General features: G+C 68.2%; 1 protein-coding gene across 1 annotated transcript; it reads right to left on the reverse strand.

Annotated features, from left to right (window-relative positions):
• Window positions 1–4818: 4818 nt before the first annotated feature.
• CEACAM16 (CEA cell adhesion molecule 16, tectorial membrane component) lies at window positions 4819–7688 on the reverse strand. The gene is made up of 3 exons (XM_074981505.1): window positions 7524–7688; window positions 5168–5524; window positions 4819–4954 (listed from the first exon to the last, which is right to left on the reverse strand). The coding sequence occupies exons 1-3, from the start codon at window positions 7591–7593 to the stop codon at window positions 4950–4952; spliced, it is 432 nt and encodes a 143-aa protein (XP_074837606.1). The 5' UTR covers window positions 7594–7688; the 3' UTR covers window positions 4819–4949.
• Window positions 7689–11180: the final 3492 nt, after the last annotated feature.

The raw sequence follows: 11180 nt of genomic DNA on the forward strand, positions 1-11180 counted from the left end.
GATCCCACTGGGAAAGACAAGACGTTGGTGGCAGGGAAAGATCACTCACAGCCCCTCCTCCCCATTCTCCACTGAGGACCCCGCACCCTGGTGCCCGTCCCTACTGAGCCCCTTGTTCCCCCACCGCAGTGCTGCGCTCCCCACTGAGCCCCCTACCCTGCAGCGCAGTGCCCCCCTGCTGAGCCCCCTCCCTGCACCAGGGCACCTCCCGCTGAGCCCCGCCCCTCCCTGCAGCGCAGTGCCCCCCGCTGAGCCCCCTCCCTGCACCAGGGCACCTCCCGCTGAGCCCCGCCCCTCCCTGCAGCGCAGTGCCCCCCTGCTGAGCCCCCTCCCTGCACCAGGGCACCTCCCGCTGAGCCCCCCTCCCTGCAGCGCAGTGCCCCCGCTGAGCCCCTCTCCCTGCAGCGCAGTGCCCCCGCTGAGCCCCCCACCCTGAAGCGCAGTGCCCCCCGCTGAGCCCCCCTCCCTGCAGCGCAGTGCCCCCGCTGAGCCCCTCTCCCTGCAGCGCAGTGCCCCCGCTGAGCCCCCCACCCTGCAGCGCAGTGCCCCCCGCTGAGCCCCCCACCCTGAAGCGCAGTGCCCCCCGCTGAGCCCCCCACCCTGCAGCGCAGTGCCCCCGCTGAACCCCCCCACCCTGAAGTGCAGTGCCCCCCGCTGAGCCCCCCACCCTGCAGCGCAGTGCCCCCCGCTGAGCCCCCTACCCTGCAGCGCAGTGCCCCCCGCTGAGCCCCCTACCCTGCAGTGCAGTGCCCCCCGCTGAGCCCCCTCCCTGCACCAGGGCACCTCCCGCTGAGCCCCGCCCCTCCCTGCAGCGCAGTGCCCCCCGCTGAGCCCCCCACCCTGCAGCGCAGTGCCCCCGCTGAACCCCCCCACCCTGCAGTGCAGTGCCCCCGCTGAACCCCCCCACCCTGCAGCGCAGTGCCCCCCGCTGAGCCCCTCTCCCTGCAGCGCAGTGCCCCTGCTGAACCCCCCCACCCTGAAGTGCAGTGCCCCCCGCTGAGCCCCCCTCCCTGCAGCGCAGTGCCCCCCGCTGAACCCCCCCACCCTGAAGCGCAGTGCCCCCCGCTGAGCCCCCCTCCCTGCAGCGCAGTGCCCCCCGCTGAACCCCCCCACCCTGAAGCGCAGTGCCCCCCGCTGAGCCCCCCTCCCTGAAGCGCAGTGCCCCCTGCTGAGCCCCCCCACCCTGAAGCGCAGTGCCCCCCGCTGAGCCCCTCTCCCTGCAGCGCAGTGCCCCTGCTGAACCCCCCCACCCTGAAGTGCAGTGCCCCCCGCTGAGCCCCCCTCCCTGCAACGCAGTGCCCCCCGCTGAACCCCCCCACCCTGAAGTGCAGTGCCCCCTGCTGAGCCCCCCTCCCTGCAGCGCAGTGCCCCCCGCTGAACCCCCCCACCCTGAAGCGCAGTGCCCCCCGCTGAGCCCCCCTCCCTGCAGCGCAGTGCCCCCCGCTGAACCCCCCCACCCTGAAGCGCAGTGCCCCCCGCTGAGCCCCCCTCCCTGAAGCGCAGTGCCCCCCGCTGAGCCCCCCCACCCTGAAGCGCAGTGCCCCTGCTGAGCCCCCCCACCCTGAAGCGCAGTGCCCCCCGCTGAGCCCCCCCACCCTGAAGCGCAGTGCCCCCCGCTGAGCCCCTCTCCCTGCAGCGCAGTGCCCCTGCTGAACCCCCCCACCCTGAAGTGCAGTGCCCCCCGCTGAGCCCCCCTCCCTGCAGCGCAGTGCCCCCCGCTGAGCCCCCTCCCTGCACCAGGGCACCTCCCGCTGAGCCCCGCCCCTCCCTGCAGCGCAGTGCCCCCCTGCTGAGCCCCCTCCCTGCACCAGGGCACCTCCCGCTGAGCCCCCCTCCCTGCAGCGCAGTGCCCCCGCTGAGCCCCTCTCCCTGCAGCGCAGTGCCCCCGCTGAGCCCCCCACCCTGAAGCGCAGTGCCCCCCGCTGAGCCCCCCTCCCTGCAGCGCAGTGCCCCCGCTGAGCCCCTCTCCCTGCAGCGCAGTGCCCCCGCTGAGCCCCCCACCCTGCAGCGCAGTGCCCCCGCTGAACCCCCCCACCCTGAAGTGCAGTGCCCCCCGCTGAGCCCCCCACCCTGCAGCGCAGTGCCCCCCGCTGAGCCCCCTACCCTGCAGTGCAGTGCCCCCCGCTGAGCCCCCTACCCTGCAGTGCAGTGCCCCCCGCTGAGCCCCCTCCCTGCACCAGGGCACCTCCCGCTGAGCCCCGCCCCTCCCTGCAGCGCAGTGCCCCCGCTGAACCCCCCCACCCTGCAGTGCAGTGCCCCCGCTGAACCCCCCCACCCTGCAGCGCAGTGCCCCTGCTGAACCCCCCCACCCTGAAGCGCAGTGCCCCCCGCTGAGCCCCCCTCCCTGCAGCGCAGTGCCCCCCGCTGAACCCCCCCACCCTGAAGCGCAGTGCCCCCCGCTGAGCCCCCCTCCCTGAAGCGCAGTGCCCCCCGCTGAGCCCCCCCACCCTGAAGCGCAGTGCCCCCTGCTGAGCCCCCCCACCCTGAAGCGCAGTGCCCCCCGCTGAGCCCCTCTCCCTGCAGCGCAGTGCCCCTGCTGAACCCCCCCACCCTGAAGTGCAGTGCCCCCCGCTGAGCCCCCCTCCCTGCAGCGCAGTGCCCCCCGCTGAACCCCCCCACCCTGAAGTGCAGTGCCCCCTGCTGAGCCCCCCTCCCTGCAGCGCAGTGCCCCCCGCTGAACCCCCCCACCCTGAAGCGCAGTGCCCCCCGCTGAGCCCCCCTCCCTGCAGCGCAGTGCCCCCCGCTGAACCCCCCCACCCTGAAGTGCAGTGCCCCCTGCTGAGCCCCCCTCCCTGCAGCGCAGTGCCCCCCGCTGAACCCCCCCACCCTGAAGCGCAGTGCCCCCCGCTGAGCCCCCCTCCCTGAAGTGCAGTGCCCCCCGCTGAGCCCCCCCACCCTGAAGCGCAGTGCCCCCTGCTGAGCCCCCCCACCCTGAAGCGCAGTGCCCCCCGCTGAGCCCCTCTCCCTGCAGCGCAGTGCCCCTGCTGAGCCCCCCCACCCTGAAGTGCAGTGCCCCCTGCTGAGCCCCCCCACCCTGAAGTGCAGTGCCCCCCGCTGAGCCCCCTCCCCACACGAGGGCAAATCCTGCTGAGCCGCCCCCCGCTGAGCCCCTCTCCCTGCAGCGCAGTGCCCCCGCTGAGCCCCCCACCCTGCAGCGCAGTGCCCCTGCTGAACCCCCCCACCCTGAAGTGCAGTGCCCCCCGCTGAGCCCCCCTCCCTGCAGCGCAGTGCCCCCGCTGAGCCCCCCCTCCCTGCAGCGCAGTGCCCCCCGCTGAACCCCCCCACCCTGAAGCGCAGTGCCCCCCGCTGAGCCCCTCTCCCTGCAGCGCAGTGCCCCCGCTGAACCCCCCCACCCTGAAGTGCAGTGCCCCCTGCTGAGCCCCCCCACCCTGAAGTGCAGTGCCCCCCGCTGAGCCCCTCTCCCTGCAGCGCAGTGCCCCCCACCGCTGAGCCCCGCTGCCTGCACCACGGCGCCCCCTGCTGGTCTTACCGGTGACCTGCAGGTGCCCATAGCAGATCCTGCTGCCCTGGGTTAACCTATGACATGTGGGGAGCTGTTGTTGGCCGGTGCCCCCAGTGCGGTCCCCACAGGATGCAAAGATCAGGCTCCCCCGAGAACCAGGCGCAGAGCTGGGCACGTCGCTGGCTCCCCACCTGGCCTGCCCCACTTAGGGCTTGGGGGGGGCCGTTCAGAGAGCAGGACACAGACTCTCACTCCTGGCCCCCCGTCCCGTCACTGCCTCTGTCCTGTGTGGCCCTCCAGGCACTGGCCTATGGGGGACGGGGGGGCGGGACTTGCCCTGGGGTCCAGTCTGCTGTGGGAGGTAGCCGGGCATGGGAATTGGGGGTTGGGGGTGCTGGAAGGGGATCGCCCCAGGGGTGTGAGCTGGGAGAGGATGGGGGGCAAGAAATCCACAGAGCAGCAGGGCCCTGCTTGCTCCCATCCTGGAACTGGCCCTGCCCCCATCTCTCCTGGCCTCACCCCTCAGCACGGGGGGGGGCCGTATCCAGCATCAAATGCACCCGTGGGGGTCACAGGGGCAAGGACTCGCGTCGGAGATCCCCTGCATCTTCCCTGGGTATGTGAGAATTTCCTGGGATCATTTTATGAAGCCGGCCTGTGCCTCAGTTTCCCCTGGGTTGGAAAGGCGGCAAAAACCCTTGGAGAGCAGCCCGGGGGAGCAGGAGGTCTGAGGCCAGCCCAAGGCAGTGGGGCTGGGGCAGACAATGCCACCAGTGGGTGGCCCTCGCCCTGGGTCAGCAGGACCCTGAGAGCAGCCGGGGAGCCCATGGTACTGGCCTGGCCCATCACAGGCCACCGAGGGGTCACAGCTAAGAAGCAGGATGTGGGCTGGGGTGTGAGCCAGACTCAGCAGCTGATGCCACACAGGTGAGGACTGGCCCCCATTCTCCCCTTTACCTGCACTGGGACCCCCCTTTACTCTGCTCCCCAAGACCCCCCTTTACCAGCCCCCCCAGGCTCCCTCTACCTGCCCCCTGCTCCCCCTTTACCTGCACCGGGACCGCTCTTTACCCTGCCCCTCTAGACCCCCCCTTTACTCTGCTCCCCTAGGCCCCCCTTTACCAACCTCACAGGCCCCCTTTACCTGCCCTACTGGGCCCCCTTGACCTGCACCACTGGGCTTCCTTTACCTGCAACCCAGCCCCCATTTATCTACACCCCCCCTTTACCTGCTCCCCTGGGCCCTCCATCCCTGCACCCGCACCCCCATGCCCCCATCCCAGGACATAGGGGCCTGACTCGAGGCAGTGGCTGGTTCCTGGACGTTTATTGAGGATGACAGGGGGAGGGGGGCCGGGGGCCGGGGGCCGGTTAAAGGGCTGCGGGAGGGGTTGGGAGGCAGAGCGATGAGGGGGCTTTGGGGGGAGGGGGCTGGGATAGGGTCACCCCCAGGCCTCCTGCAGGGCAGCAAGTCCAGCTGGCCTAGTCACCCTGTGAACAGAGAGAGCCCCAGTGGGAGGCCGCCCCCCGCAGGAGCAGCCACCCCCTGCCCCCCAACCCCGTGGCATCCCCTACCGAGGGCCCCCACCTCTCCCTGCCCCACAGCCCCCTTGCTGAGCATCCCCGGCTCCCTGCCCCACGGGACTCTCCTGAGCACCTCCCGCCCCGCCGCTCCCGCCCCACAGAGCCCCCTACCGCCCTTACTCGCGAGCTGCAGGCGCACGAAGAGCGCGTGGGTCCGGCCGTGGGCGCAGATGTGGAGGGTGAAGGCGCCGCTGTCCTGGGGGGTGACGCCCACGATGTGGAGGGAGCAGTCGCGCCCCAGGCTCTCGCGGCCCGTGGAGGCCGGGCCCAGGTCCCGCGTGGTCGGGGCGGTGAAGGTCAGGATCCGATCGGACTCGGCTGTGGAGGTTCTGCGGTACCAGGTGCAGCTCTGTGCCACGCCCCGGGCGCCCCCCACCAGCAGGGTCACGGTCTGCCCCGCGGCGGGGTGGGGCGGCACCACCGCCACCCCAAAGCGAAGGGCGCCAGCCAGCGGGAGGCAGGAGAGCAGGGCGCAGGCTGGGGGGCGGGAAGTGGGTCAGAAATGATACCCCCAGCCCTGCCGGTGCCCCTCACTCCGCCCCACAGCCCGCACCCCCCAGCCTTGCCGGTGCCCCTCACTCCTGCCCCACAGCCTGCACCCCCCAGCCCTGCTGGTGCCCCTCACTCCTGCCCCACAGCCTGCACCCCCCAGCCCTGCTGGTGCCCCTCACTCCTGCCCCCCAGCCCGCACCCCCCAGCCCTGCCGGTGCCCCTCACTCCTGCCCCACAGCCCCTGCCCCCAACCCTGCTGGTGCCCCTCACTCCGCCCCACAGCCTGCACCCCCCAGCCCTGCCGGTGCCCCTCACTCCGCCCCACAGCCCCTGCCCCCAACCCTGCAAGTGCCCCTCACTCCGCCCCCCAGCCCGCACCCCCCAGCCCTGCCGGTGCCCCCCACTCCCGTCCCACAGCCCCTGTCCCCCAGCCCTGCCGGTGCCCCTCACTCCGCCCCACAGTCCGCACCCCCCAGCCCTGCCGGTGCCCCCCACTCCCGTCCCACAGCCCCTGCCCCCCAGCCCTGCTGGTGCCCCTCACTCCTGTCCCACAGGCCGCACCCCGCAGCCCTGCCGGTGCCCCTCACTCCCGCCCCTGCCCCACAGCGCTGCCGGTGCCCCTTACTCCGACCCCCAGCCCTGCCAGTGCCCTCACTCCGACCCACAGCCCTAAACCCCGAGCCCTGCTGGTGCCCCCCAGCCCTGCCGGTGCCCCTCACTCCTGCCCCACAGCCCGCACCCCCCGGCCCTGCCGGTGCCCCTCACTCCAGCCCCACAGCCCGCACCCCAGCCCTGCCGGTGCCCCTCACTCCTGCCCCACAGCCCCTGCCCCCCGGCCCTGCCGGTGCCCCTCACTCCTGCCCCACAGCCCCTGCCCGCCAGCCCCGCTGGTGCCCCTCACTCCTGCCCCACAGTCCGCACCCCCCAGCCCCGCTGGTGCCCCTCACTCCTGTCCCACAGGCCGCACCCCGCAGCCCTGCCGGTGCCCCTCACTCCTGCCCCTGCCCCACAGCGCTGCCGGTGCCCCTTACTCCGACCCCCAGCCCTGCCAGTGCCCCTCACTCCAACCCACAGCCCTAAACCCCGAGCCCTGCTGGTGCCCCACAGCCCTGCCGGTGCCCCTCACTCCTGCCCCACAGCCCGCACCCCCTGGCCCTGCCGGTGCCCCTCACTCCTGCCCCACAGCCCCTGCCCCCAGCCCCACCGGTGCCCCTCACTCCTGCCCCACAGCCTGCACCCCCCAGCCCTGCCGGTGCCCCTCACTCCTGCCCCACAGCCCGCACCCCCAGGCCCTGCCGGTGCCCCTCACTCCTGCCCCACAGCCCGCACCCCAGCCCCGCTGGTGCCCCTCAATCCTGCCCCACAGCCCCTGCCCCACAGCCCCGCTGGTGCCCCTCACTCCTGCCCCACAGCCCGCACCCCCCAGCCCTGCCGGTGCCCCTCACTCCTGCCCCACAGCCCCTGCCCCCAACCCTGCTGGTGCCCCTCACTCCGCCCCACAATCCGCACCCCCCAGCCCTGCCGGTGCCCCCCACTCCCGTCCCACAGCCCCTGCCCCCCAGCCCTGCCGGTGCCCCTCACTCCTGTCCCACAGGCCGCACCCCACAGCGCTGCCGGTGCCCCTTACTCCGACCCCCAGCCCTGCCAGTGCCCCTCACTCCGACCCACAGCCCTAAACACCGAGCCCTGCTGGTGCCCCCTAGCCCTGCCGGTGCCCCTCACTCCTGCCCCACAGCCCGCACCCCAGCCCCGCCGGTGCCCCTCACTCCTGCCCCACAGCCCGCACCCCCCAGCCCTGCCGGTGCCCCTCACTCCTGCCCCACAGCCCGCACCCCCCGGCCCTGCCGGTGCCCCTCACTCCTGCCCCACAGCCCGCACCCCCCAGCCCCGCCGGTGCCCCTCACTCCTGCCCCACAGCCCGCACCCCCCAGCCCTGCCGGTGCTCCGTACCCGTAGCCCCTGCCAGCCCAGCCCATCTCCCCACCTGCCAGGATCGGGGCTGTCCGGGAGGTGGCCCGGGTGCGGGCGTGGGGGGAGGCTTGGAGACACCCCATGGCCTGTCCGGCGGGAGGTGGACCAGCGCTGGCTCCTGCAGGGTGAGGCTGGCTACTGGGAGTGGGGGGGGCTGGGCCAGGGCCGGCTGGATGGGGACAGGGCACCGCGGGCAGGGACTGGGTGGGGGAAGAGCAGCGGGGGGGGGGGCAGTTGCCCAACAGGCCCCAGGGGAGGGGAGGGGATGTTGTGTAAGAAACCCACAGAGCAACGGCTGCCCCCCAACCCCCCACTCTCTGTACCCCCCGCTCCGCCCCATACGCAGCGAATCCCTCCCTGGCGCTGCCCCGGCACCGACCCCCGGCCTGTACCCGGTGGGGCGCGGGGAGCCGGGGGGCCCCACGGGGCAGCAGACGGGCCCGGGAAGAGCCAGGAGATGGACCCCCCCGCCCCTGGCTCCGGCTCCGGGTTCTCACCCAACTTCCTGCCCCCCCCCACTGCCTCTGGGGAAACGTTCCCCGGTGAGGGGGGGCTGTGGGGCGGGGAGGAGCTGGGGCCTTGTGACACCCTCGGAGCCGGAGGCCCCAGAGACGCAGCCCGGGGGACACAGCCCCAAATACTGGGGGCGGGGGCGGGGGCGGGGGGAGCCCAGTTGCCGGGCAGGAGTTGGGAGCCGGGACTCCTGGGTTCTCTCGGGAGCCCCGTTCCCTGCCGCCCGGCGCCCCCTAGTGTCCCACCGGAGCATTGGCGCCAGCACTGAGCCAGGCCGGGCACCCGGGATCACGGGCCCCTGGGTGAGAGGGGCGCTGTGATGTACTGGGGGTGGGTGTGAGCGACAGGCGGAGTGGCTCCCACGGGCTGGGGATGACCCCCTAAGCTCTGTCCTGAGCACGCAGCGGGGAGGAGCCCGGCTGGTTTGCACGGGAGGCGGCAGTTGGGAAAGTGGGAAGCTGGCAGGCAGGGACCTGGGCTGGAGGAGAGGAACAAAGGCCCTGGCTGGGGGGCTCCCCTCGGGCTCCCCTCCCCGGGATGGATGAGGCTGATGGGCTCTGCCGGCTGCACTGACCCCCCTGCACTGCCCTGTGTCCCTGGTGGCTCATAAACTCCCTGTTCCACCTGCTGAGTGAGAGTCACTCCTGCCTGCAGATGGGGTGCAGAGCCTGGGGACCCCTGAGCCCCGTTACAGGAAGCACCTCCAGAGACAGGCTGATCCCCTTGGGAGCACTGGGATCGAGGCACATTAACCACCTGATATGCCGGGCGTACTGCTCCCTGCTGGGCCAGGCTGTGGGTCTGGCCGGGGGGACGTGGGGCAGGGAGCTGAAGAGTGGTGCTGGCTGCAGCCCAGGGCCTGGCGAGCCCAGCACAGCCCAGAGCCGGGCTCTGCGGGTGAAACCTCAGGCTCTGTGGAGCTGCTGTTGCAATCTGGGGTGGCTGACTCAGGATCTTGGGTGGAACCTGGGCTGGGGCTTCTCCCAGTACTGTGGTCAGGGCAGGGTGCAGGACAGGGTCCCAAAGAGGGGCTGAGTGCCTGTCCCCACCCACAGCCCCAGGGTTACTTCTCTGTGCAACCTGCAGGGTGCAGGCACAGCTGGGATGGAGGGGTCCTTGTGCCCCTTGCTGCAGTGGTCGACCCCACTCTGTGTCCCCCCACCCACTCTGCCAGTTCACTGTGTGTCTGGGCCTGGCAGCGGGGCCTCACACTCTGGAGTGGGGCTGCCCCCTCTCAGCTCCCTGCCCATCTGTGCTTTGCCCCCTGGGGGGGTCTCTCTCTGCCCTCTGGTAAACAAACCCAGCAGAAATGTAGCACTTTAAATACTAACAAAATGATTGGTTCAGTGATGAGCTTTTGTGGGACAGGCCCACTTTCTCAGATCAATCTCATTTCCAATTACAGACTGACATTTATAAATAGAGAGGACTAAAATAAACTGCAATAAAAACTGACAAATCAAATAGGGTAGAAGGAGGTGGGTGAGGGCTGGGGATGTTAATTATCTTGCCTGCTATAATTATGAGCATCAAAGGAAGGGAAGCTGTCCTTGTAACGCGCGAGGTAATTGTTGTCTCTGTTCATTGCACGTGTTAACATGTTGAATTTGAGTATGAATTCCAGCTCACAACTTTCTCTATGTAATCTGTTTTTAAAGTCTTTTTGCTCCAGTTTTCTCTGTCTCACCACACTCCAGGGCCGAGGTGAGAACTGTGGCCCACTGTGTAGGGTTAATTAGAGAAAGTTAATTAGTCAATATCTGGATGGCGGTTGGTTTCAAGAGGAGTGCCGCAAGGCTCGGTTCTGGGGCTGGTGTTATTCAACATCTTTATTAATGACCTGGATGAAGGACTGGGTTGCACCCTCAGCAAGTTTGCGGATGACACAAAACTAGGGGGAGAGGTAGATATGTTGGAGGGTAGAGAGAGAATCCAGAGGGACCTGGATAAATTGGAGGACTGGGCCAAAAGAAATCTGATGCGGTTCAATAAGGAGAAGTGTAGAGTCCTGCACCTGGGGCGGAAGAATCCCAAACATTGTTACAGGCTGGGGACGGACTGGGTCAGCAGCAGTACGATGGAAAGGGACCTTGGGGTTATGGTGGATGAAAGGCTGGATATGAGTAAATAGTGTGCCCTTGTAGCCAAGAAAGCTAATGGCATACTGGGGTGCATTAGGAGGAGCATTTCAAGAAGATCTAGAGAAGTAGTTATGCTTCTTTATTCGGCACTGGTGAGGCCACATCTGGAATATTGTGTCCAGTTTTGGGCCCCCCAGTATAAAAAGGATGTGGATTTGCTGGAGCAGGTTCAGCGAAGGACAACAAAATGATTAAGGGTCTGGAGCACAAGACCTATGAGGAGAGGCTGAGGGACTTGGGCTTGTTTAGTTTACAGAAGAGAAGACTGAAGGGTGATTTAATAGCAGCCTTCAACTTACTGAAGGGGAGCTCTAAAGAGGGTGGTGAGAAACTGTTCTCAGTGGTGTCAGATGGCAGAACAAGGAGCAATGGTCAGAATTTGAAGAGGGGGAGGTGTAGGTTAGATATTAGGAAAAACTACTTCCCCATGCGGGTGGTGAAGCACTGGAATGCGTTGCCTACAGAGGTGGTGGACTCTCCATCCCTTGAGGTTTTTAAGTCCTGACTGGACAAGGTCCTGGCTGGGATGACTTAGTGGGGGTTGATCCTGCTTGGAGCAGGGGCCTGGACTAGATGACCTCCTGAGGTCCCTTCCAGCCCTGGGATTCTGTGATATTTGATTATTCATTTGTATCAGTTTATATTTATACAAATTCATATCTAGTTCTGTTATAAACTGTAAAATCACTTGAACAAATCCAGACTCCATATTGTACCAGACTCCATACTGCATTCTGTAAGCTCTCTTGGGGCTGAACCCTTGCCTAGTTCAGTGACTAGGGTGTGAATTGTAGAATTGTATTAGATGTGTGAATGGTATCGGAGGGGTAGCCGTGTTAGTCTGGATCTGTAACAGCAACGAAGGGTCCTGTGGCACAGGTGCCACAGGACCCTTCGTTGCTATGTGTGAATGGGGTATGTATGGTATGTACGATTGATCCTCGATGCCAGCCTGTCCTGAAGATCAGACACTAGTGGCTTAAGAAGTGCAGACAACGCCCTGCAGGTGAGAAAAG

The sequence above is a fragment of the Carettochelys insculpta genome, chromosome 30 (genome assembly GCF_033958435.1).
Source record: "Carettochelys insculpta isolate YL-2023 chromosome 30, ASM3395843v1, whole genome shotgun sequence".
NCBI classification, from domain to species: Eukaryota; Metazoa; Chordata; order Testudines; family Carettochelyidae; genus Carettochelys; species Carettochelys insculpta.